This window comes from Lissotriton helveticus, chromosome 2_1 (assembly GCF_964261635.1).
Source record: "Lissotriton helveticus chromosome 2_1, aLisHel1.1, whole genome shotgun sequence".
NCBI classification, from domain to species: domain Eukaryota; kingdom Metazoa; phylum Chordata; class Amphibia; order Caudata; family Salamandridae; genus Lissotriton; species Lissotriton helveticus.
This window is the reverse complement of record NC_136059.1, coordinates 1,624,352,173-1,624,377,757: the sequence shown is the minus strand read 5'-3', so window position 1 is coordinate 1,624,377,757 and position 25,585 is coordinate 1,624,352,173. Positions and strand designations below refer to the sequence as shown.

At 46.0% G+C, this 25,585-nt stretch overlaps 1 protein-coding gene across 1 annotated transcript in view; it reads right to left on the bottom strand.

Annotated features, from left to right (window-relative positions):
* LOC144819874 (thioredoxin-like) overlaps positions 1-25,585 on the bottom strand; it is a 362,035-nt gene that overhangs the window by 132,431 nt on the left and 204,019 nt on the right. The window contains exon 3 of the mRNA XM_078677597.1: positions 10,140-10,205. Within this exon, the coding sequence (XP_078533723.1) occupies positions 10,140-10,205 (66 nt within the window). The remainder of the gene's footprint in view (positions 1-10,139; positions 10,206-25,585) is intronic.

The following is a 25,585-nucleotide window of genomic DNA, read 5'->3' as shown; positions in this document are numbered from 1 at the left end:
AGGCGGGGGCGGGGTGGAGGTCCGGGCCGGGAGGTGCAATAACAAACCACAAAATGGCAGCAGGCCAAAAACAAAACTGGATTGGAGCACAACCTGAAGACAACGCTATGCAACAATGCAGTGAAATAATTTAATCAAAAGGCACAATGCAATTCTACTGACTGCGCGCTTTTTAAATATAGCGATGCAGTAATTAAATTAACACGACAGCAGACAGGCACTAAGGCGCGTTTACGAGGCGAAATTAATTGAATACTAAACAGGCAGCAATGAGATATGGCAATACGAGTAAAGGCAGACTGGCAATGCGAGTAAAGGCAGACTGGCAGTGAGGTGCTATGATACCACAACAGTCGGTGCGGGGAGCTGCGTGGGGAGCGACCGCTTCTGGAGGACTCGGGACGGTCACCTTTCAAACCTTTCAAACTCCCAGGGGGGGTCCCGCAGGGATCCTCCCTAAGCCCCACCTTATTTAACCTTTATGTTTCCTCTCTTGCCCCGGTGATCCGATCCTATGGGTTCGAGCTAACATCGTATGCCGATGATACCCAGATTGTGGTATCATTGCTCCCGGGGAAAAACCTAGCAGTTGCTGCTAGGTTTCAAGGCTGTATGAAAGCAGTCAGCATATGGATGGGAAAAAGATGCTTGAAATTGAATTCCTCTAAAACAGAGGTGCTACTTTTTGGGCAGAAAACCAATCTTTGGACCCGGGATTGGTGGCCGGAAGATATGGGTACCCCCCCCTCCCCCGCGATAAAGGTGAAGAACTTAGGAGTAATTATTGATGACCAACTCTCTTACAAATGCCAAGTGAATGCGCTTTCATATTCCATTCATTGGTCCCTGAAAATTATCAGGAAAATCCTTCCCTTCCTACCAGCAGGGAGTAGAAAGACGGTGGTGTCAGCCTTAGTGCTTTCCCGCCTCGATTACTGTAACAGTCTACTACTTGAGGCCCACCAGGGGCTGCTTAATAAGCTGCAGATACTGCAAAATGCGGCGGCCCGTCTCATTCTTGGCCTGCCGAAATTCGCCCCCGTATCCAGGGAGCTGGTTAAGTTGCTTTGGCTACCGGTGCGGAAGTGGATCAGGTTTAAGGCCCTATGCATTGTTTACAAAGCGCTCCATGGAATAGGCCCAAAATTCCTCCAACAGCTCTTCCAATGGTACACGCCGGAAAGATAATTAAGATCAGCGAACCTGTGGCTGATCAAGATCACTCGCATTAGGAAGGTGCGTTGGGGGGGCTGAAGCTTTGTGAGAGGGGCAGCGCTGGCCTGGAATGCTCTTCCTTTAGCCTTGAAGCAGAGCGCCAACCTTTTGGCATTCCGAAAAAGTCTGAAAACTTGGCTCTTCTCTAGTTAGATCCGAGAGTATAATCCCAGGGAGTTACCACTGTAGCGCCAGGACACCGGTTGGTATTAGTGCGCTCTACAAATGGTATAAATAAATAAGTAAATAAATAAATATTATATTCATTCATGTTCAGTTATAAATAGTGCTGACATCTCAATTTTTAAACCCTTTAGTAAGGCAATAAATGACCATTGTTTACATGAATTAACCCGACTCAGGTCATTATTTGCTTTAGCCATTTCCTATATGAAACTTATTGTTTTCTTTTTAATAAAACCATATGTGCATGAGCTATTTAATATTTAAGGTACTGCATCCCAAAACACAATTGATGTATTTGCCTTGGTGTTATTATTATATTTTTCGTTGAATAACTTCACCCTATTGCTCAGTCTAGGAAAAAATCAAATCTAGAAGGAGAAAATAATTATCTACATTTGCAAAAAACTCTGTGTGCCAAGAGCTGTATTATATTTCAAACATTTTTTAAGTAATTGGAAGACGAGTATAATGACTCGGTTACTTACCGGTAATGTTCATTACTCCGAGTCATAGTCTCCCTCGTCACAGTAACCAAAGAGCACACAGTGATCCGGACACAGTATTCACCCAATCAAAAAGGTCCTCACCCAAGATGGAAGTACCTGCCACCTGGCATATAAGGGTGGGACCTATACAGGGAACATCCTGAAATATAAAGCAAAATCCATTGTTCGTCCCCCCACCAGCAAGGGCGGGCGGGAGGGAATAAGACTGTGACAAGGGAGACTATGACTAGGAGTAATGAACATTACCGGTAAGTAACCGAGTCATTACCTACCTCGTCCGTCTCCCTCGTCACAGTAACCATGGAGTGTGTACCCAAGCGAAAGACGAACAAGGAACAGACACCAAGATGCCAGAAAAATACAAATTGTAATCAATGCAGACAAGAAACACAATCAGTGGACAGCCGCAAGGACAGCGGAACCAAAATTCCCAGAAAAAACCTCCCCCACCCTCAACCGATAATGGGAAACATGAGTGTGAGCGGAGGACCAGGTAGCCGCAGCACAAAGATCCTTAAGGGAAGCCCCTTTGAATGAAGCCCAGGAGGAAGTCAAACCCCGGGTAAACTGACCCTGAACAACCGGGGGAAGGGGCACACCGCGAATGGCGGTAGGCCAGGGAGACAGTGGATCGGACCCAACAGGAAAGAGTGGCAATGGTAGGGCGATGACCCTTCCAGGCAACACCAAAGGTAACAAACAAAAAATCCACCTGGCGAAAGGAGGCAGTGCGCTCCAGGTAGATCACCAGAGCCCTGGTCAAATCCACGGAATGGAGCCAAATTTCCTCATCAGTAGAAGGGAAGGCAAAAGGCAGGCAGGACAATGTCCTAAGACAAATGAAAAGCAGAGGGAACCTTGGGAAGAAAAGCCGGGTCAGAACAGAGGTCCACTTTGTCAGGAAAAAAACGCAAGAAGGGAGGATGACAAAGCAAGGCCCCAAGTTCCCCCAAACGACGGCCAGAAGTAATGGCCACCAGAAAGCAAACCTTCAGGGTCAGAAACTCCAGAGAGACCGAAGTCAGAGGCTCAAAGGGAGAATCCTGCAAGGAATGAAGGACCAAGGGAAGATCCCAGGGAAGGACAGGAGCAGCAATGACAGGCCGCCGAAGAAAGAAACTGCGCAGAAGGCGCGAAGTCAAGGCCTCAAAGGGAACTAGAGAGGACCCTCGGAGAGCCTTAATGGAGGACCACTGGCTGCGGAGTGTAGAGACCGACAGAACAAGCAAAAACCAATCCCGGAGGAACTCAAGAACAGAACCCCTTTCACAGGAATCAGGGAGAAAACCCCAGAAAGAACACCAAACGGAGAAATTCCGCCAGTGGCACTCGTAGATCTTAAGGTTACTGCTTTTACGAGACTTCTGGATAGACAACGCCACAGCAGAGGAACACCCCAGGGAGACTAGCCTTCGCCTTTCAATTTCCAAACCCCCAACGCCAACTGGGTGAGAGCCTGATGAGACAGGTGAGGAAAGCGGAGAGGAGCAGGTGACAGCGGGAACCGCAAAGGAGGAGAAGGAGGGGATACCAAGACTGGCGAGGCCAAAGGGGAGCCACCAAAAGCACCAACACCCTCTCCGACCTGATCTTTGCCAGAACCCTGCTGAGAAGGGGAAAAGGAGGAAAGGCATATAGAAGACCCTGGGGCCAAGGGAAACTCAGGGCATCCACCCCCCACGCACCCACGCAAGGCAGAAGGGCACAGAACCTCGGCAGAAGAGCATCCTGAGGGGATGCAGAGAGATCCAACCAGGGCCTTCCTGAACCTCTCCGACAGCTCCCGAAAAACCAGAGGAGACAGGGACAGAGAGACAGAAGAGGGAAGAAGGCGACTCAGCTGATCCGCACGCCCATTCTCCCTCCCCGGCAGATAGACAGCCGTCAGACCCAGCAGATTGTCCTCCGCCCAAGACCCAATCTGATCCGCCAGGAGAACCAAAAGACGAGAGCAAGTGCCCCCAAATGGTCCAAGTAGGCACGAGCCACCTGATTGTTCGTCCTGACCTGAACCCACAAGTCTCGCAGGTGGGGTCAAATAACGCTGGTAGAGGGGATGCACAGGAATGTGGTAATAAGCATCCAAAAGGTCCAGAGAGGACAGGAAGGCCCCAGAGGAGACAAGTGGCAGGATCTGCTGCAAACTCACCATTTTGAATCTCTGGTAAGGCACATAGAGGTTCACGGTCTTGAGGTCCAAGATGGGGCGAAAGTCCCCAGACAGTTTCGGCACCAGGAACATCAGGGAGTAGCAACTCTGTCCCATCTCCGGCACTGGAACAGGCACAATGGCACCCTTCTGGAGAAGATCCTGAATCCCCTGACGTAACCCTACCAACCTCAGAGGAGTCCGAGGAGTGGGAGTGGGGACAAAAAGATCTGGCAGAGGAGAAGAGAAGACAATAGAATACCCTTCTACCACCAGGCGAAGAACCCAGGGATCAGTGACGTCGAGAACCCAGGCGGAAGAGAACAGACCAATCCGCCCGCCCACCCGAAGATAGTCAGGACTTGGCAGAGGCATCGGGAAGGACAGGGCCAGCAGGTGGTTGCCAGGACTTGGCAGAGAAGGGGGTTCCACGGCCACGACCCCTCCCGCGAAAGGGCTGGGAGGAACCCCTCGCAGCAGACGGGGGATTTCCAAAAGCACGCCTGTAACCAAAACCACGCCCCCTCAGAGATGGCTGCAGAGGAGTCAGGAGCTTACGATTCCTCCACAGACTTCTTAAGGAGATCCTCAAGCCAAGAACCAAACAACTTGGAACCATCAAAGGGCAAGCGGGAAAGAAGGGCCTTCTGAGAAGCATCCACCTTCCAGGAGCGCATCCAAATATTCAGGCGTGCAGAAATAATGGAGCCAGAAATGGCAGCAGCAGGAGACAAAGAGTCAGAAGAGATGTCCGATAACAAACAAACCTGCTGTTCCATAAGGGACAGACGGGGATTAATATCCTCCCCCTCCTGGAGGGCCACAGACAGGACCTGGAAATCATGGAGCAGAGACTGCACAACATATGAGGCATAGGCCCCCGCCCGGATTGAAAATTTAGTAGCGGAGTAGGCCCACCTAGCCGCACTGTCCACCTTCTTATCCACTGGGTCACTAGGCGAGGCATCCTCAGAAACGGTAGAACCACTGGATGCCAGACCCACCATGAGAGAATCCACCTTAACACTAGGAGGAAATTCAGACAGAAAGTCCTGGAAAGGATATTTCTTGGCGAGGATCCATGGGAAACCAGCCTTTTCAACATCAGCCCACTCACGAGACAGAAGACCCCTGACCGCTTTGTGAACAGGAAGGGGGTCAGGCTCCCTACGGCGGTACTGGGAGAAATAATCATCATCCTCAGCCAGTGGAGCAACAGAAGGGAAAGCCAAATTGTCCTTCAAGTGCGTGAGGACCTCTTTCAACTCAGCGCCCTTAACAAAACGACCATGCTGCTCATCATCCGAGCCATCAGAATCAGGGACAGGCAGAGAAGAACCAGCAGGTAGCAAAGGCACCGGTGCATCACAAGCCTCCAAGGCAGAAGAGACAGCCTTATCAATCATGGACTGGAGCACATCAAGGTCCAAACCCACTGGCTGATGGGCCACAGGATCAGAATCAGAGCCAGAAAACGGCGAGGACGCTTTCCAGAGTGTTTACCCTCCATACTAAAACAAAACACAACCAGAAGGAGGAGGGGAAAACCTTAAATAGGGAGGGAACACCATTGCCCAGCAACCGGCCCCACCTCCTAATCATCCAGAAGGATACAAAGTGCCACAGAAACCGCCGTGCGAGGACGTCAGGAGCAGGAGAAGCAGACGCCAAGGAGTGCAGGTAAGCCCATGCCCCACTTCAGGTATATACATCATAAGGCACCTCAGCCGCACCCCAGACGCCCAGCACGGGGAAGGGGCAAAATGTGGCAAAACTGCGCCCTGCGCCCAGCGAGGGACCAGCTATTTAAAAAAAAGAAAACCTCAGCGCCCAGCGAGGGCTTAAAAAAAGAATACCTCTGCACCCAGCGCCCAGCGTGGGAGCAGCAGCGCAATGTACAATCAGTAAGAAAGAATACCGCTGCACCCAGCGCCCAGCGTGGGAGCAGCAGTGCAATGTACAACAATAAAAAAAAGAATACCGCTGCACCCAGAGCTTGCGCGGGAGAAGCAGTGACATTTAAAAAAAGAAGAAAGCAACCGCTCCCCTCGCTCAGCGTGGGAGCGGAGCCAGCAAAACCGTGCCCCAGGAGGAGCAGAGGTGTACAAAAACGGGGACGCTATAGCAGACCCCGAAAATGAATAAAAAAAAAAAATTATATACGTAGCTAGCCGGTGAACCGCCTCGGAACATATATGTAAAGGGTGTTCCAGCCAGAACACAGAGAAAAAAACAGGATGTTTCCTGTGTAGGTCCCACCCTTATAGGTCAGGTGGCAGGTACTTCCTGCCGGGTGACCATCTTGGGTGAGGACCTTTCTGATTGGGTGAATGCTGTGTCCAGATCACTGGGTGCTCCATGGTTACTGTGACGAGGGAGATGGACGAGGTAGGTAATGAATAGTTAAAAGTGTGTACAATTGCTAACCCAAAAGTTCCAGTTGTCATCATGTGAATATTTTAATAATTATGTTATGCAGTGCCGAGACGCCCAAAGGGGTTAACGTGAATTTTACAAATATGTTATGTTAAGACAACTTCAGAAATGATTAATTTGTGATCAAGAATCATTGGTATCGTAGAGAAATAAGCAAAGATTGCATAGGATGTTTTCACATAATCACTCAAAGTCTGACTCTTAAAACACTGGGTAAAAAACAATATGCATCTGTTTTCTGTCCTGTACCTATTATGTAAAATGGATCCCGATAGGTAACAAGCAATCTTGAGTTCCTCAACTCTAAATTGCCTGAGAGCTGCAATTGAAGCTCTTGCTTTTCCAAGAATAGGTATATTTCTAGTGATCACTTTGTGTTTTTGACACTGAAAGCTGAAATTCTTCAGTGAAAAGATGATTGTAAATTGCCTATAGGAATAAAGATTGTAAACAGATAAAGAGGATCGGACAGCGATGTCAATCTTAACTTGATTCCTAGGGGATTATTTACAAGCAGCGTGCGCTGCCCAAAAATCACTTTTTATGACGTTACGGCGGTGCACTGGGCTTACCCTATGAGGCCACATAAAGCCACCCCGCAATTCGCTGCATTGCCTCACACTGCGATGGGGAGGTGTGCCATGGGCGTTACGGTGGGTGTTCTCACATAACATCCATAGCATGTGACACATTTTCAGATTTACAACAAGCTGTAAACCTGGGAATGCGTCAAAAGTCTACGCCTCCCCAGGGGTGGCGTAAGGGTTGTTTTTTTTGAAGGGAGGTGTCACTTCACGTACAAAAACAACCTGATTTTATCGCAGACACCTTTGCACCATGGTACAAGGGTGCCTGCATTGGCGCATGGCAGCCATTTGTGCGGCAGCGATGTGAAACAGGAGAAGAATGCACGGTATCTGATAGATATGGTGCATTCCTGCACTCTTCTTTTGATGTAGGCGCTGTGCTGCAGGAAGGCTTGTGGCGCTGCCCTACGTCACAAAAAATTGTAAATGAGGCCCCTAATACATAACTGTTCGTGGCAATAATGCATTTATATTTTTACTTAGCATTTGTGTTTAGTAAAATAGGAAGACCACCCTTAGCATTAGCATGTTGGGAACGCAAAGCAGGTTAAGAGATTACAAAATAAGTAGTAATAGTTAAATTAAAGAGGACACACATCTCTGAAGAATACATAGAAAAGGCTAACACAGGGCAATCAAAAGATAATAAGGGCCTATCTAGAAAAAAATATTATTGAGCCACCCAACAAAATGAAGGAAATCTTCAACATCTTCTAAAAACGACCTACTCCCGATTCATTAAAATTAAAAAAGTAACCCCTGTGCATCTCATCAACACAGTGAACACTTACTTGAATTCTTCGAATTAAAACATTCCATCATCTTTGATTCTACCCCTGCAGACCACAACCATCTCCCTACCCACCCACAGGGCTGTTTTCAGTTTTTGTAAGCAATCACCTCCTTCAAACCCTGGAAAATCAACAAAATAAAGAAAATCTTTAGTAACTATCATGAGCCGGCTAATACCGATGCCCTAAAAAGGAACCCCTGCAAATCTCATCAACCCTCTGAAGATATACATAGGTTCTTAGAAATAAAACTTTTTCACAATCCATAACTTTGTTCTCCAGCATACCAAAACCAGCTTGTACCCACCGCTCGGCCTCAATTACTAAACGGATAATTTGCCTTCAAACCAATAGAATATGCAAAGAAACTACGAATGGCCAGCATAATCAAAGCATCCAGCTCATGGAAGGATTTTTGCCAGCCACCTGCATGAAATAATTCCTCCACTCCTCCAATCTCCGATGCAGTAGCGAGATGTTGGAAAAGGGGGTGATAAGACAGCTTCAAGACAGGGGAAAGAGAACGTGGAACATAACCATCTCATCCATGACCTGCAACGTGAGTTCAGAGCTGTGACGTGCTCCAAAACAGAGATAGCAAATATTAGGGGGAACTCCTCATCTCACTGCATGAGGAAAAGAAAACATGTATTACAGTCCTTTCTCTTTAACAAGCTTATGGCACTTCTGAGAATACAATATTTTTGCACAGGCTGAAAAACTAAGCGAGAATGGTGGGCCTTTTGTATCTTGGGTTGAATTCCCATGTCCGGTAAACTGAGTTAAATGATAATCTCTATCCTGCTTCTTTTACAACATGGATGTAGTCCACTTTTCATAGCTTCTCAAGTACCAAATAGGATTAAAAAGTGTGCGTTGGTGGTAGGCATATCTCCTGACTGGGCCACATCCTGCATCGGCGCTGGGAGGCCTTCTGGTAGCCATGCGCTTTAGAAATGCAAATTCATTCATTCATTCATTCATTCATTCATTCATGCAGCAGGGCTTTCTCTGAAAGAATAGAACCAAGACGTAGCTCGGAGAAAGGGAATCAGTTATTTTGTCCTTCTCTACAATTTGATGCAGTGGTCTGAGGGATCAGCCGCCCCCCACTGCGTACTGCTTAAAATCCCCTAACTACTCCAAACTTCTCATAGTGAGGAACTGATGAGTACCGTCTTCATGGCTTGCATTGTATACTGCTAGCGTTATCTGCTCTGCCACTACCCTGAGACACTCATCACCAAGTTAGTAAGCGTAGAAAATCAGGAAACCAGAGAATCCCCTAACATTTCTAAATAGGAACATATTAACCTGTAATTCCACTGGTCACTAGTAAAAGCCAGGACCATATTCAAAATTCTTTGTAGCCTATACAAAAGTTTCAGGGAATTGGAGGCATATTTCCTGCAGAAAATAGACTTGCACTACACCACAGTCAGGAATCACTGCTCATCGGCTGCCAACATTATCCATGAATGCATAGTCTACTAATTAAATGAATTAATTGGTGAAAGATCCCTGGGTGTGCAAGCTCAAGACTGTGACATACCCATGACCCCTAATTGGTATCTGATCTTAAGTACTTATGTTTCAGGAACCTTCTGAAAAGATGAACTGTTCAGACTTTCGTTCTATCAAAAATGCCATGCCAGCAGGGGCCGTGATGGCATAACATGGGCAAGAGGTCGCTACTTAACTTGATTGGACTGTTCTTCTCTCTACCACGTTTTCCTCCCACCAAACTTTGTCGTTTCCTTAGCTTGATCTGTGAAACTTGCTGGCCTACCATGGTTGTGTTTCGCAATAACACCTTCAGAAAATACACCAGCATTTTATAGGATCGGTAGACCAGAGCAATCAAGTCCGATTACGGGTAATATGTGCAGAGAGGGGTTTCACACCATGTAAACTTAGTCTAGAAATTTTAGAATTACGGGTGTTGATGCCTTGTATTCAATTAACTAAAGCCTCTTTTCTCCCATTCAGGGTATCTCAACTCTCACTCTTTCGCTCGATGTCTCTTTCCCACTCGCTCTCTCGCTATGTGCAAGAATACATATTAATTCTACACGTGTCTTAATTCAAAATTGGTAATTAACGTATGTCTTAATTCAAAACTGTTAATTAACCTAATGTTTTTCATGTAGATGCCCTCATTTTCAAAGACTAGAGAAGTAAGCGTGCTTTACTTGCACATGGGCAACTAGTTACATGCAGCAACAATCATGCCACGTGTTTTCAGGGAACCTTTTGAGCGTCACTGTACCTTCTCTTCATTGACGTAGAACTGGAATGTCGGCGTTGATGATATATGGAAGTATCGAGTCAGATCCTACATCACAGAAAGAAAACATGAGGTCAGAACATGCTGCATACCAGACTGAGATTTTACTCTGTGCTGATTTCTTTACCTAAATGGTTCTATCTTTAAAAAAAAAAAAAATTAGACGCGTTTTTCACTAGTTATACCATCAATATATTTAATTAACCAGTGTCACGATATTTCTTTCTTAATAAGGCAGCCAATTGTTTACGTGAGTCAACACTTCCAGCGAAGCATTTTTCGAGCAGTCAAGAGCCGGCAATGTATTTCCTAATGCCATAATGACAGCCAAAAACGCCGTTGTGGCAGGTTTGTGCTTCCAAATAAGTTAACACAGTAAAAGCTTGTGCTAAGCATTAGTACTGGAAAGTACCTACAAAAAACAGGAAATGTTACCTCCATAACGCCAGTCACATAAATCTGTCTAGTTTTTGAAACTGCATTTTATGGGGGCATTTTCCACTGTGCAGAAGGGCTTAAAGAGTTTTTTTTAAATAAACACTGGCTTCTCCCAAGAAAAGAGAAAAGCATACCCAGGAGTTTCGCGTGTGTTTAAGTACTAGGAATTAGCTAAATACTATAGGCCTGATTTGCGTACATAAATATACATGTGCATATTTAGTCATATGTTGATCTACTCATACACGTATGTGTAACTCTCTACGTTTTTGCTATTTACCAGTTACGAGTGGAGATTTACACCAATGTGTAGACTTGCGTGTCTCCACCTCCTTAAATGAGGGGGAAGACTCCTACAAGGAAGGAAAAGTTATTACAGGTAACTTTTAACCTATTGGCAGAGATCTCCTTCATTGGAGTAGAAACCACACAATAGGGAAATTAGGGAAATGTATTAAAGTTTATAATTTAAGAATAGTTTTTCAAAATGTTTTAAAGAATATTATAATTGGAAAATAACTGAAATATTGATTATCACACAGGAACCTATAATACAATGTGAAAGTGTATTATTATATCAAATTTAATTTGTATTCAATAATAACAATTTAAATATATTAAGTTAATTAATACATTGACATTTTTAAATAATAAATAAAAAATACTCACCCTAACATTTTTTTTGTTATTTTTTTTTTGTTAACTTCGTTAAAAAGTATGAGCCTGATTTAGAGTTCGATGGAGGGGTTACTCCATCACAAACACAATGAGTATCTTGTCTACCATATCACAAGTGCCATAGGATATAGTAATAAGGCAACCTTGATATCCATTACTTGCAATGGAGTAAACAGACTGTCAAACTCTAAAAAAAGGTCCTTTGTATTTAACTTACACACTTCATATTTAATAACAAAAAGTTTAAACTGTTAACTTGTTTTTTAATAATCTTTACTGTTTTTTATGGGCATGTGATGCAGAACGAGTGGTTGGCCATGTCTGAGTCTTGACTTACTCCAAAGCTGGGCTGGAGTACATTTAAACTTGTTTCAACACTTTTAGGGCTGTTGTAACATCGAGTGTATTTTGTTACTTGCAATGGTTTTATTGTTTTGTGGTTGTATGTTTGTATTGCTTTGAGGAATCCCCGGTCGACGGGTCTCTTTAGTCTGCATGGAAGTGTGAAGGAAGTTCTTTAAATTTTGTACCTTTTTGACAGATTCCCTAAATGAACCTCGGTAGCGGAAAGAACATAGCGAAGGAACTCTGGTGTGTGTGATGGAACTTATCGTGGCTCCGGCTAAATATTAAAGGAAAACAACTGCTACTTTTGTGGAAGTTTGTAAAGACAGAAATATACGTTGGGTGAAGAATACTATAAGGGTCTTTGAATTTAACAAATGTTGGTAGATGCAGTGCTGAGCATATTGGAAATCTGCCTTGAGGAAGCCCGCAGGGGGCGAAACGCACGTCGGCTGTGAAGTACTTGATTTTAAAAGAAATAAAATCTTAAACTTGTCTACACCATGAGGCTCTATTGGACTGAAAAGGAGTGTTTGTGCAAAAACTTACATTGAAGAATGGTGCTGAATGCACAGGGGTTATAGAGACTGAAAATGATGTGCGCTGATGTCTTTGTTTTCTATGGGTCTCTTTAGTATGCATGGTAGCGTGAAGGAAGTTCTTTAAATTTTGTACTTTTTTGACAGATTCCCTAAATCAACACGTTTTAATCTGAAGGACCACTGACTCCAAAGAAAAGTTTAAAAGTTTATTACAAAGCCAAAAACAACTGGACATACAAGCACCTCAGCAAGAGGTTCAAGAAATAAACTGGCACAAATACAAACATAATTCCACAAAAGAGTCTCAGACAACTCAAAATAAAGAGCAAAGTTAATTCAAGAAGTATCAGGCATGCAATAACTGTGCCCACTGGAAAACTCGAATGCATCTATTCCAATGTGAAAGAAAAGATTAGTTTGTCCCTACACTAAGTCTAAAGTGACATCCCTACGTGGAGAAGTGTGGCTCAATGGTTAGAGCAGGCAGACCTCGATGCAGAGCTCTGGCCAGGGACCAGGGTTCGATTCCCGCCTCGGTGGGTCTCGGGCTCATTAATTCCCCTGACTGGATATTCTCGCCTCAGTGCCTATTCTGATCATGGGTCCCGCGCTGCAACTCTGGGCAATAGCTTGCTTAGTCTCCACAACGGCCCCCACAACGCGAGGGATGCCTGGTCTGCACCATGGGGGTGCCCAGGAGTGGACACTTCACAGGGAAAGCCAGGAAGGGTTCCCTTGCGGTATTCGTACAAGCGCCAGGAAACCCACTGTGGGTAGCTGTGCGCTATACAAGTACAAAAACATTTACATTTAAATTTACTTAACATATCTCACAGGCAAGAGAAAAAGGTGTCACCTGTTAAGGCTCCCTAAGAAGCACATTCACTTTTCCAAGTAAGTAGCCTCAACTACCGAGCTTGTTCTAAGATGCTCCTTAGTTTCTCCTGCCTAGGCCAAACAAGGACCCATGTTTAACTGCAAATCCAATTAGACTGCCTTAGACAGGACCCAGTCTAAACCCAACTGACCCTAATCCCACTATGACTAAGACGGACTCTCCACCTTTGGGGCACTTTCCCTGATACAAAATCCCAAAAACAAGTGATACGCCCATGACACTCCTGCTTCAGCAGGTGCAGCCCCTCGTACTTCTCCAGCGTCAAACATTCTTCTTTCAGAAACCGTTACTGTGTCCTTGGGTCCCAGGCACCTTCTTCGTCAAAAGTTGCAACTGCACATACCAGCGCACTCCCTTCGTCTCTATTCCTACCAGTCTAACTTCTAAACAATATTTACAACAAGGGGTGGTGAGGGACAGAGTCTCTGAATTAAGCAGAATACTCTCACCCAGTCAAAAGATCAGGGCTAGATCCAACACCGTTTTTTAGCTCATTGCACCATCCCAGTTTCAGAACCTGGCTGTATGCAAATTAGTCTGTTCCTGTCCCAGTGCATGATGGGAACAGGGCAAACCAAACTACAAAAGCCAATTCTTACACTGGGAAGGAAACAAGCTTCCGGGGACCGGTTTCTGGCATTACAGCCGTCTTCGGCCCGGCTTGCTTGAATCCTGATGGTGCAATGAGCAAGGGACTCATGTCTGAGTATACCCTTCCACGCTTAGGGTGGACAAAAATATTTACAAGAAGGGGTGGTGAGGGACAGAGTCTCTGAATTAAGCAGAATACTCTCACCCAGTCAAAAGATCAGGGCTAGATCCAACACCGTTTTTTAGCTCATTGCACCATCCCAGTTTCAGAACCTGGCTGTATGCAAATTAGTCTGTTCCTGTCCCAGTGCATGATGGGAACAGGGCAAACCAAACTACAAAAGCCAATTCTTACACTGGGAAGGAAACAAGCTTCCGGGGACCGGTTTCTGGCATTACAGCCGTCTTCGGCCCGGCTTGCTTGAATCCTGATGGTGCAATGAGCAAGGGACTCATGTCTGAGTATACCCTTCCACGCTTAGGGTGGACAAAAATATTTACAACAAGGGGTGGTGAGGGACAGAGTCTCTGAATTAAGCAGAATACTCTCACCCAGTCAAAAGATCAGGGCTAGATCCAACACCGTTTTTTAGCTCATTGCACCATCCCAGTTTCAGAACCTGGCTGTATGCAAATTAGTCTGTTCCTGTCCCAGTGCATGATGGGAACAGGGCAAACCAAACTACAAAAGCCAATTCTTACACTGGGAAGGAAACAAGCTTCCGGGGACCGGTTTCGGGCATTACAGCCGTCTTAGGCCCGGCTTGCTTGAATCCTGATGGTGCAATGAGTAAGGGACTCATGTCTGAGTATACCCTTCCACGCTTAGGGTGGACAAAAATATTTACAACAAGGGGTGGTGAGGGACAGAGTCTCTGAATTAAGCAGAATACTCACACCCAGTCAAAAGATCAGGGCTAGATCCAACACCGTTTTTTAGCTGATTGCACCATCCCAGTTTCAGAACCTGGCTGTATGCAAATTAGTCTGTTCCTGTCCCAGTGCATGATGGGAACAGGGCAAACCAAACTACAAAAGCCAATTCTTACACTGGGAAGGAAACAAGCTTCCGGGGACCGGTTTCTGGCATTACAGCCGTCTTCGGCCCGGCTTGCTTGAATCCTGATGGTGCAATGAGCAAGGGACTCATGTCTGAGTATACCCTTCCACGCTTAGGGTGGACAAAAATATTTACAACAAGGGGTGGTGAGGGACAGAGTCTCTGAATTAAGCAGAATACTCTCACCCAGTCAAAAGATCAGGGCTAGATCCAACACCGTTTTTTAGCTCATTGCACCATCCCAGTTTCAGAACCTGGCTGTATGCAAATTAGTCTGTTCCTGTCCCAATGCATGATGGGAACAGGGCAAACCAAACTACAAAAGCCAATTCTTACACTGGGAAGGAAACAAGCTTCCGGGGACCGGTTTCTGGCATTACAGCCGTCTTCGGCCCGGCTTGCTTGAATCCTGATGGTGCAATGAGCAAGGGACTCATGTCTGAGTATACCCTTCCACGCTTAGGGTGGACAAAAATATTTACAACAAGGGGTGGTGAGGGACAGAGTCTCTGAATTAAGCAGAATACTCTCACCCAGTCAAAAGATCAGGGCTAGATCCAACACTGTTTTTTAGCTCATTGCACCATCCCAGTTTCAGAACCTGGCTGTATGCAAATTAGTCTGTTCCTGTCCCAGTGCATGATGGGAACAGGGCAAACCAAACTACAAAAGCCAATTCTTACACTGGGAAGGAAACAAGCTTCCGGGGACCGGTTTCTGGCATTACAGCCGTCTTCGGCCCGGCTTGCTTGAATCCTGATGGTGCAATGAGCAAGGGACTCATGTCTGAGTATACCCTTCCACGCTTAGGGTGGACAAAAATATTTACAACAAGGGGTGGTGAGGGACAGAGTCTCTGAATTAAGCAGAATACTCACACCCAGTCAAAAGATCAGGGCTAGATCCAACACCGTTTTTTAGCTCATTGCACCATCCCAGTTTCAGAACCTGGCTGTATGCAAATTAGTCTGTTCCTGTTCCAGTGCATGATGGGAACAGGGCAAACCAAACTACAAAAGCCAATTCTTACACTGGGAAGGAAACAAGCTTCCGGGGACCGGTTTCTGGCATTACAGCCGTCTTCGGCCCGGCTTGCTTGAATCCTGATGGTGCAATGAGCAAGGGACTCATGTCTGAGTATACCCTACCACGCTTAGGGTGGACAAAAATATTTACAACAAGGGGTGGTGAGGGACAGAGTCTCTGAATTAAGCAGAATACTCTCACCCAGTCAAAAGATCAGGGCTAGATCCAACACCGTTTTTTAGCTCATTGCACCATCCCAGTTCAGAACCTGGCTGTATGCAAATTAGTCTGTTCCTGTCCTAGTGCATGATGGGAACAGGGCAAACCAAACTACAAAAGCCAATTCTTACACTGGGAAGGAAACAAGCTTACGGGGACCGGTTTCTGGCATTACAGCCGTCTTCGGCCCGGCTTGCTTGAATCCTGATGGTGCAATGAGCAAGGGACTCATGTCTGAGTATACCCTTCCACGCTTAGGGTGGACAAAAATATTTACAACAAGGGGTGGTGAGGGACAGAGTCTCTGAATTAAGCAGAATACTCACACCCAGTCAAAAGATCAGGGCTAGATCCAACACCGTTTTTTAGCTCATTGCACCATCCCAGTTTCAGAACCTGGCTGTATGCAAATTAGTCTGTTCCTGTCCCAGTGCATGATGGGAACAGGGCAAACCAAACTACAAAAGCCAATTCTTACACTGGGAAGGAAACAAGCTTCCGGGGACCAGTTTCTGGCATTACAGCCGTCTTCGGCCCGGCTTGCTTGAATCCTGATGGTGCAATGAGCAAGGGACTCATGTCTGAGTATACCCTTCCACGCTTAGGGTGGACAAAAATATTTACAACAAGGGGTGGTGAGGGACAGAGTCTCTGAATTAAGCAGAATACTCTCACCCAGTCAAAAGATCAGGGCTAGATCCAACACCGTTTTTTAGCTCATTGCACCATCCCAGTTTCAGAACCTGGCTGTATGCAAATTAGTCTGTTCCTGTCCCAGTGCATGATGGGAACAGGGCAAACCAAACTACAAAAGCCAATTCTTACACTGGGAAGGAAACAAGCTTCCGGGGACCGGTTTCTGGCATTACAGCCGTCTTCGGCCCGGCTTGCTTGAATCCTGATGGTGCAATGAGCAAGGGACTCATGTCTGAGTATACCCTTCCACGCTTAGGGTGGACAAAAATATTTACAAGAAGGGGTGGTGAGGGACAGAGTCTCTGAATTAAGCAGAATACTCTCACCCAGTCAAAAGATCAGGGCTAGATCCAACACCGTTTTTTAGCTCATTGCACCATCCCAGTTTCAGAACCTGGCTGTATGCAAATTAGTCTGTTCCTGTCCCAGTGCATGATGGGAACAGGGCAAACCAAACTACAAAAGCCAATTCTTACACTGGGAAGGAAACAAGCTTCCGGGGACCGGTTTCTGGCATTACAGCCGTCTTCGGCCCGGCTTGCTTGAATCCTGATGGTGCAATGAGCAAGGGACTCATGTCTGAGTATACCCTTCCACGCTTAGGGTGGACAAAAATATTTACAACAAGGGGTGGTGAGGGACAGAGTCTCTGAATTAAGCAGAATACTCTCACCCAGTCAAAAGATCAGGGCTAGATCCAACACCGTTTTTTAGCTCATTGCACCATCCCAGTTTCAGAACCTGGCTGTATGCAAATTAGTCTGTTCCTGTCCCAGTGCATGATGGGAACAGGGCAAACCAAACTACAAAAGCCAATTCTTACACTGGGAAGGAAACAAGCTTCCGGGGACCGGTTTCTGGCATTACAGCCATCTTCGGCCCGGCTTGCTTGAATCCTGATGGTGCAATGAGCAAGGGACTCATGTCTGAGTATACCCTTCCACGCTTAGGGTGGACAAAAATATTTACAACAAGGGGTGGTGAGGGACAGAGTCTCTGAATTAAGCAGAATACTCTCACCCAGTCAAAAGATCAGGGCTAGATCCAACACCGTTTTTTAGCTCATTGCACCATCCCAGTTTCAGAACCTGGCTGTATGCAAATTAGTCTGTTCCTGTCCCAGTGCATGATGGGAACAGGGCAAACCAAACTACAAAAGCCAATTCTTACACTGGGAAGGAAACAAGCTTCCGGGGACCGGTTTCTGGCATTACAGCCGTCTTCGGCCCGGCTTGCTTGAATCCTGATGGTGCAATGAGCAAGGGACTCATGTCTGAGTATACCCTTCCACGCTTAGGGTGGACAAAAATATTTACAACAAGGGGTGGTGAGGGACAGAGTCTCTGAATTAAGCAGAATACTCTCACCCAGTCAAAAGATCAGGGCTAGATCCAACACCGTTTTTTAGCTCATTGCACCATCCCAGTTTCAGAACCTGGCTGTATGCAAATTAGTCTGTTCCTGTCCCAGTGCATGATGGGAACAGGGCAAACCAAACTACAAAAGCCAATTCTTACACTGGGAAGGAAACAAGCTTCCGGGGACCGGTTTCTGGCATTACAGCCGTCTTCGGCCCGGCTTGCTTGAATCCTGATGGTGCAATGAGCAAGGGACTCATGTCTGAGTATACCCTTCCACGCTTAGGGTGGACAAAAATATTTACAACAAGGGGTGGTGAGGGACAGAGTCCATCACCACCCCTTGTTGTAAATAATTTTGTCCACCCTAAGCGTGGAAGGGTATACTCAGATGTGAGTCCCTTGCTCATTGCACCATCAGGATTCAAGCAAGCCGGGCCGAAGACGGCTGTAATGCCAGAAACCGGTCCCCGGAAGCTTGTTTCCTTCCCAGTGTAAGAATTGGCTTTTGTAGTCTGGTCTGCCCTGTTCCCATGATGCACTGGGCCAGGGACAGACTAATTTGCATACAGCCAGGTTCTGAAACTGGGATGGTGCAATGAGCTAAAAAACGGTGTTGGATCTAGCCCTGATCTCTTGACTGGGTGAGAGTACTCTGCTTAATTCAGAGACTCTGTCCATCACCACCCCTTGTTGTAAATAATTTTGTCCACCCTAAGCGTGGAAGGTTATACTCAGATGTGAGTCCCTTGCTCATTGCACCATCAGGATTCAAGCAAGCCGGGCCGAAGACGGCTGTAATGCCAGAAACCGGTCCCCGGAAGCTTGTTTCCTTCCCAGTGTAAGAATTGGCTTTTGTAGTCTGGTCTGCCCTGTTCCCATGATGCACTGGGCCAGGGACAGACTAATTTGCATACAGCCAGGTTCTGAAACTGGGATGGTGCAATGAGCTAAAAAACGGTGTTGGATCTAGACCTGATCTCTTGACTGGGTGAGAGTACTCTGCTTAATTCAGAGACTCTGTCCATCACCACCCCTTGTTGTAAATAATTTTGTCCACCCTAAGCGTGGAAGGGTATACTCAGATGTGAGTCCCTTGCTCATTGCACCATCAGGATTCAAGCAAGCCGGGCCGAAGATGGCTGTAATGCCAGAAACCGGTCCCCGGAAGCTTGTTTCCTTCCCAGTGTAAGAATTGGCTTTTGTAGTCTGGTCTGCCCTGTTCCCATGATGCACTGGGCCAGGGACAGACTAATTTGCATACAGCCAGGTTCTGAAACTGGGATGGTGCAATGAGCTAAAAAACGGTGTTGGATCTAGCCCTGATCTCTTGACTGGGTGAGAGTACTCTGCTTAATTCAGAGACTCTGTCCATCACCACCCCTTGTTGTAAATAATTTTGTCCACCCTAAGCGTGGAAGGGTATACTCAGATGTGAGTCCCTTGCTCATTGCACCATCAGGATTCAAGCAAGCCGGGCCGAAGACGGCTCTAATGCCAGAAACCGGTCCCCGGAAGCTTGTTTCCTTCCCAGTGTAAGAATTGGCTTTTGTAGTCTGGTCTGCCCTGTTCCCATGATGCACTGGGCCAGGGACAGACTAATTTGCATACAGCCAGGTTCTGAAACTGGGATGGTGCAATGAGCTAAAAAACGGTGTTGGATCTAGCCCTGATCTCTTGACTGGGTGAGAGTACTCTGCTTAATTCAGAGACTCTGTCCATCACCACCCCTTGTTGTAAATAATTTTGTCCACCCTAAGCGTGGAAGGGTATACTCAGATGTGAGTCCCTTGCTCATTGCACCATCAGGATTCAAGCAAGCCGGGCCGAAGACGGCTGTAATGCCAGAAACCGGTCCCCGGAAGCTTGTTTCCTTCCCAGTGTAAGAATTGGCTTTTGTAGTCTGGTCTGCCCTGTTCCCATGATGCACTGGGCCAGGGACAGACTAATTTGCATACAGCCAGGTTCTGAAACTGGGATGGTGCAATGAGCTAAAAAACGGTGTTGGATCTAGCCCTGATCTCTTGACTGGGTGAGAGTACTCTGCTTAATTCAGAGACTCTGTCCATCACCACCCCTTGTTGTAAATAATTTTGTCCACCCTAAGCGTGGAAGGGTATACTCAGATGTGAGTCCCTTGCTCATTGCACCATCAGGATTCAAGCAAGCCGGGCCGAAGACGGCTGTAATGCCAGAAACCGGTCCCCGGAAGCTTGTTTCCTTCCCAGTGTAAGAATTGGCTTTTGTAGTCTGGTCTGCCCTGTTCCCATGATGCACTGGGCCAGGGACAGACTAATTTGCATACAGCCAGGTTCTGAAACTGGGATGGTGCAATGAACTAAAAAACGGTGTTGGATCTAGCCCTGATCTCTTGACTGGGTGAGACTACTCTGCTTAATTCAGAGACTCTGTCCATCACCACCCCTTGTTGTAAGTAATTTTGTCCACCCTAAGCGTGGAAGGGTATACTCAGATGTGAGTCCCTTGCTCATTGCACCATCAGGATTCAAGCAAGCCGGGCCGAAGACGGCTGTAATGCCAGAAACCGGTCCCCGGAAGCTTGTTTCCTTCCCAGTGTAAGAATTGGCTTTTGTAGTCTGGTCTGCCCTGTTCCCATGATGCACTGGGCCAGGGACAGACTAATTTGCATACAGCCAGGTTCTGAAACTGGGATGGTGCAATGAGCTAAAAAACGGTGTTGGATCTAGCCCTGATCTCTTGACTGGGTGAGAGTACTCTGCTTAATTCAGAGACTCTGTCCATCACCACCCCTTGTTGTAAATAATTGTGTCCACCCTAAGCGTGGAAGGGTATACTCAGATGTGAGTCCCTTGCTCATTGCACCATCAGGATTCAAGCAAGCCGGGCCGAAGACGGCTGTAATGCCAGAAACCGGTCCCCGGAAGCTTGTTTCCTTCCCAGTGTAAGAATTGGCTTTTGTAGTCTGGTCTGCCCTGTTCCCATGATGCACTGGGCCAGGGACAGACTAATTTGCATACAGCCAGGTTCTGAAACTGGGATGGTGCAATGAGCTAAAAAACGGTGTTGGATCTAGCCCTGATCTCTTGACTGGGTGAGAGTACTCTGCTTAATTCAAAGACTCTGTCCATCACCACCCCTTGTTGTAAATAATTTTGTCCACCCTAAGCGTGGAAGGGTATACTCAGATGTGAGTCCCTTGCTCATTGCACCATCAGGATTCAAGCAAGCCGGGCCGAAGACGGCTGTAATGCCAGAAACCGGTCCCCGGAAGCTTGTTTCCTTCCCAGTGTAAGAATTGGCTTTTGTAGTCTGGTCTGCCCTGTTCCCATAATGCACTGGGCCAGGGACAGACTAATTTGCATACAGCCAGGTTCTGAAACTGGGATGGTGCAATGAGCTAAAAAACGGTGTTGGATCTAGCCCTGATCTCTTGACTGGGTGAGAGTACTCTGCTTAATTCAGAGACTCTGTCCATCACCACCCCTTGTTGTAAATAATTTTGTCCACCCTAAGCGTGGAAGGGTATACTCAGATGTGAGTCCCTTGCTCATTGCACCATCAGGATTCAAGCAAGCCGGGCCGAAGACGGCTGTAATGCCAGAAACCGGTCCCCGGAAGCTTGTTTCCTTCCCAGTGTAAGAATTGGCTTTTGTAGTCTGGTCTGCCCTGTTCCCATGATGCACTGGGCTAGGGACAGACTAATTTGCATACAGCCAGGTTCTGAAACTGGGATGGTGCAATGAGCTAAAAAACGGTGTTGGATCTAGCCCTGATCTCTTGACTGGGTGAGAGTACTCTGCTTAATTCAGAGACTCTGTCCATCACCACCCCTTGTTGTAAATAATTTTGTCCACCCTAAGCGTGGAAGGGTATACTCAGATGTGAGTCCCTTGCTCATTGCACCATCAGGATTCAAGCAAGCCGGGCCGAAGACGGCTGTAATGCCAGAAACCGGTCCCCGGAAGCTTGTTTCCTTCCCAGTGTAAGAATTGGCTTTTGTAGTCTGGTCTGCCCTGTTCCCATGATGCACTGGGCCAGGGACAGACTAATTTGCATACAGCCAGGTTCTGAAACTGGGATGGTGCAATGAGCTAAAAAACGGTGTTGGATCTAGCCCTGATCTCTTGACTGGGTGAGAGTACTCTGCTTAATTCAGAGACTCTGTCCATCACCACCCCTTGTTGTAAATAACTTCTAAACAATGGCTCATTCTACCTAACAAGCTACATGGCTTGCACCTGGAAAAGAAATGCATGAGAAACAATCCCTCTGCACGCTCTAAGTTACAATTCCAAATTCAACTGCAAACATGAGCTTCTTTGCCAAGGCATATTTCCAACTCGACATTTCTAGTCATGCTAAGAAATCCACAGTTAAGCCTCTGTTGGCGTTTTCATGTCTCAGGCCTTTACTCTTTTAAATGCATTTCTAATACGACAACATAAGCATTTCATTAATCGATCCTAACATTACATTTCACATTAGCAAACATCATTCTCATGTTAAAACATCACAATTCTTCTTAAGCAGCCTACACGTGCAACTTTAATATGGCACGTTCAATCTCAATGCACATTTTACACATAAAGCAATTAATCTAAGTTACTTAAGGCATTATTCTCTCAGCTAAACACTACATTAATCTGGAAATAATATGAGCATAATTCTACATATTGCAACACTCTCGATTAGTCCTACATTTCTAAAATCACACATTAATATAGTCCTCTAAATATGCGGGTGCTGACAACGGACGGTTATGATGCACCCCTACAATTTTTCAAACAACATGGCGCTCTATCAGTGCACCCCCCATTTGATGGCCTGTGTCATCACAAAATGCACAATCCTTAGGGAAAGAACCAACTTAAACAGAACTTGTTGCCATTCTACCTCTCCTGAGCAACTCCATGTTTTTCAGATTCTGATATTGACTGTCCTGCAGTCTCTCCATTCGCCTCCCTTGCGCTCTCAAAGATCTTTCCAATCTGCTAGACTTGTACCACTTGTAAGCTCTTATCAAACCCCACAATTCAATCACACATGCCATAACTATAAAAAGAGGCTTCAACACATATCCAAGGAATCCTTTTCCAAGGTTCGCAAGCCAACTCCCCACTTTTCCAAATCCTTTTCCAACCTTCTCCCACACAGTTTCCTCAGTCAAATCCTCAATCTCATAGTGAATGGCAGTGATGTTACTTATATATTTCTCCAGATCCTTGCTGTTGTCTGGTATATACATACAGCACTCTAGGACCTTCAAAGGTTTACAGACTCCTCCCTCTTTTGCTAGAAGGACGTCTAAAGCAAGACGATTTTGTAAAACCGTTGTCCTATCGATAACATTTCTCCTTCCACCAACACCAATGACTTAGCTGTGCTCATTGACAACTCACCCACAACAGTCGCCAACCTTCTGATCTTCACATCATTCAAAATCACTCCCAAAATTAGTATCATTGCTCCAAAAATATCTCCAACCACAGCTGCTGCACCTCGTTTCACTCTTGCATGCTGTCCTCCTTCTAGGAGCTCAAAATCTTCTGTATGGTAAATCTTAGGAAAGATGATCGCTCAATAACACGTACCATACCATTTCTCGTGCAATCTCACATAGGCATTCCTTCCACACACAAAATACACAGTTGGAATTGCCTGAACTACACCTTGCAAAAAGTCCTTTGCATAATACTCCAATGTAGAGGTATGCTCACATGTGGTCTGCCCCACATACACATTCTCATAGTATGTCTGTGGACGACTTATACACAACTTCCCCTTCTGCACATCAGCTAGAGCTATCGGACCATAACTCCCTTTCGACTTGGGCAACTTCTCTTCATCTGTCCAATCTACTTCACCTTGCCCTGAATCTCGCAACTGCTTTTGTTTCCTGTATCTATCTTCTACTTGATCTACAAATTTCTTCTCTGTATCTGACAATAAACACGTCAAGTTATGATGATGAGCATAATCTGTGTCCAACTCTTGAGTCGGAATTAAATAAGTCCTAAGTCTATCTTCGGATTTGTAATAATCATACTTATTCAAATGTTTATAAGCTGGCACTTCAGGGAGAACTTCATCATAATTCGAAATGAAGTACTCAAAATGAATTCATCCATAGAAAATGCTAAGCAGCAAACCACATGAAATGCCATATGTCAAGGGAAGATGATAGTATCTGATACCCTCATCCACTGAAGCTGGCAGCTACATACACACATAACAATCTTTCGCATCCATTGCATCAATATACTCATACAACAATTTTGCATATGGATTAAGCTTGAAATTACCTCTGGACAGATCTGCATGTAACCTACGATTCTCTTCTACTAGCAAAGCTCTTTCGTTTCCTACCGTGACCTCTTCTTTGCTAGGAGTAGTAGGTGTAGGGGTTCCCTCTATCTCCACTGCCTGCTTATGTGGTGCTAAATATGAGACTACAACTACCAACATTATGAAGAGGATCACTCCTCCTACAAGTGTGCCTACTATGCACCTAGCCCTATGGTTTGGGTTTCCAGCCTTCATGGTCTCAGAAATATTTTCAGCTCCTTTGTCCAACGAGAAACGCTCAGAAAGTCTCTCTTCTTCTTCAGATACTTGTGAATCAACTCGAACCACACCTCAGAAAGCTGGAAGTCCCCCTTTTTGTTTCAGTTCCTTATTTACAACAAGCAATGACAACCTTAACCCTTCTCCGTCCTCTGTGGAAAGTCCCTAAGTTTCTTCTTCTTCCACTCGGACCTAAGTTAATTGCTCTTATTTACAACAAAGTCTCTTTAATCCAAAATAAGATTTGCTCCAACAGCTTCTAGAACATGCTGCAAAAGTTCAAGATGAAGAACAATTGACTCATGAGATGGAATTTCAACTCCAAACGTAAGAAATATCAGTCTATTCAAGATCAAATTGTGAATTTTGCTCAGAATCGGAGGGTTTGGAACTGTGATGACAAGCACCCCTTCAATTTCCAGTACTAACAACACCACATCCAACTTCACTTTAGGGCTGGTACTAATCACTGTCACTGCCCTTACCCTCCCCGATCTCAGCACTCCTGGCATCAGTCTCAATGTATGCCCACGCTGGCGCTGCATACTTTCGGCTAGGGACTCTCTTTTGTCTTGATCTCCTCAGACATCCACAGGCTTGCTCTTCTTCAACTTCGTCTGACTCTGACTCTTTAGACACTGGGGCAAGATCCCTTTCGGAGACCAGTCTCAAGTTGAAGCACCTCTGCCTCTCTGGTAACTGCTCTTGAGCGCTACCTGTTGTCTGGCTTTCTCTTTGTTCACTCTGCTCACAACCTCTCTCAGCTGAGTCTGACGCTGGACCACTTTCACAGTAACTTCCCCTTTTGGAGGCAGTTTCAGTGTCGCTGTTGTCGTGACCCTCCTCAGCCTGGTCAAGTGAGCAACCAGCTTCTTCAGACACCCTCACAGCTTGGCTTGTACCCTCCTGTGGCCCTGCCACTTTTGCTTGATTTTCCTTAGGAAGAGGAGCTGTTTCTTCCAAGGGTGCTGAAACTCGACGTGTGTGTGAAGCATGTACCCAGTTCGGCAAACCTCCACCTTCACTGCAGT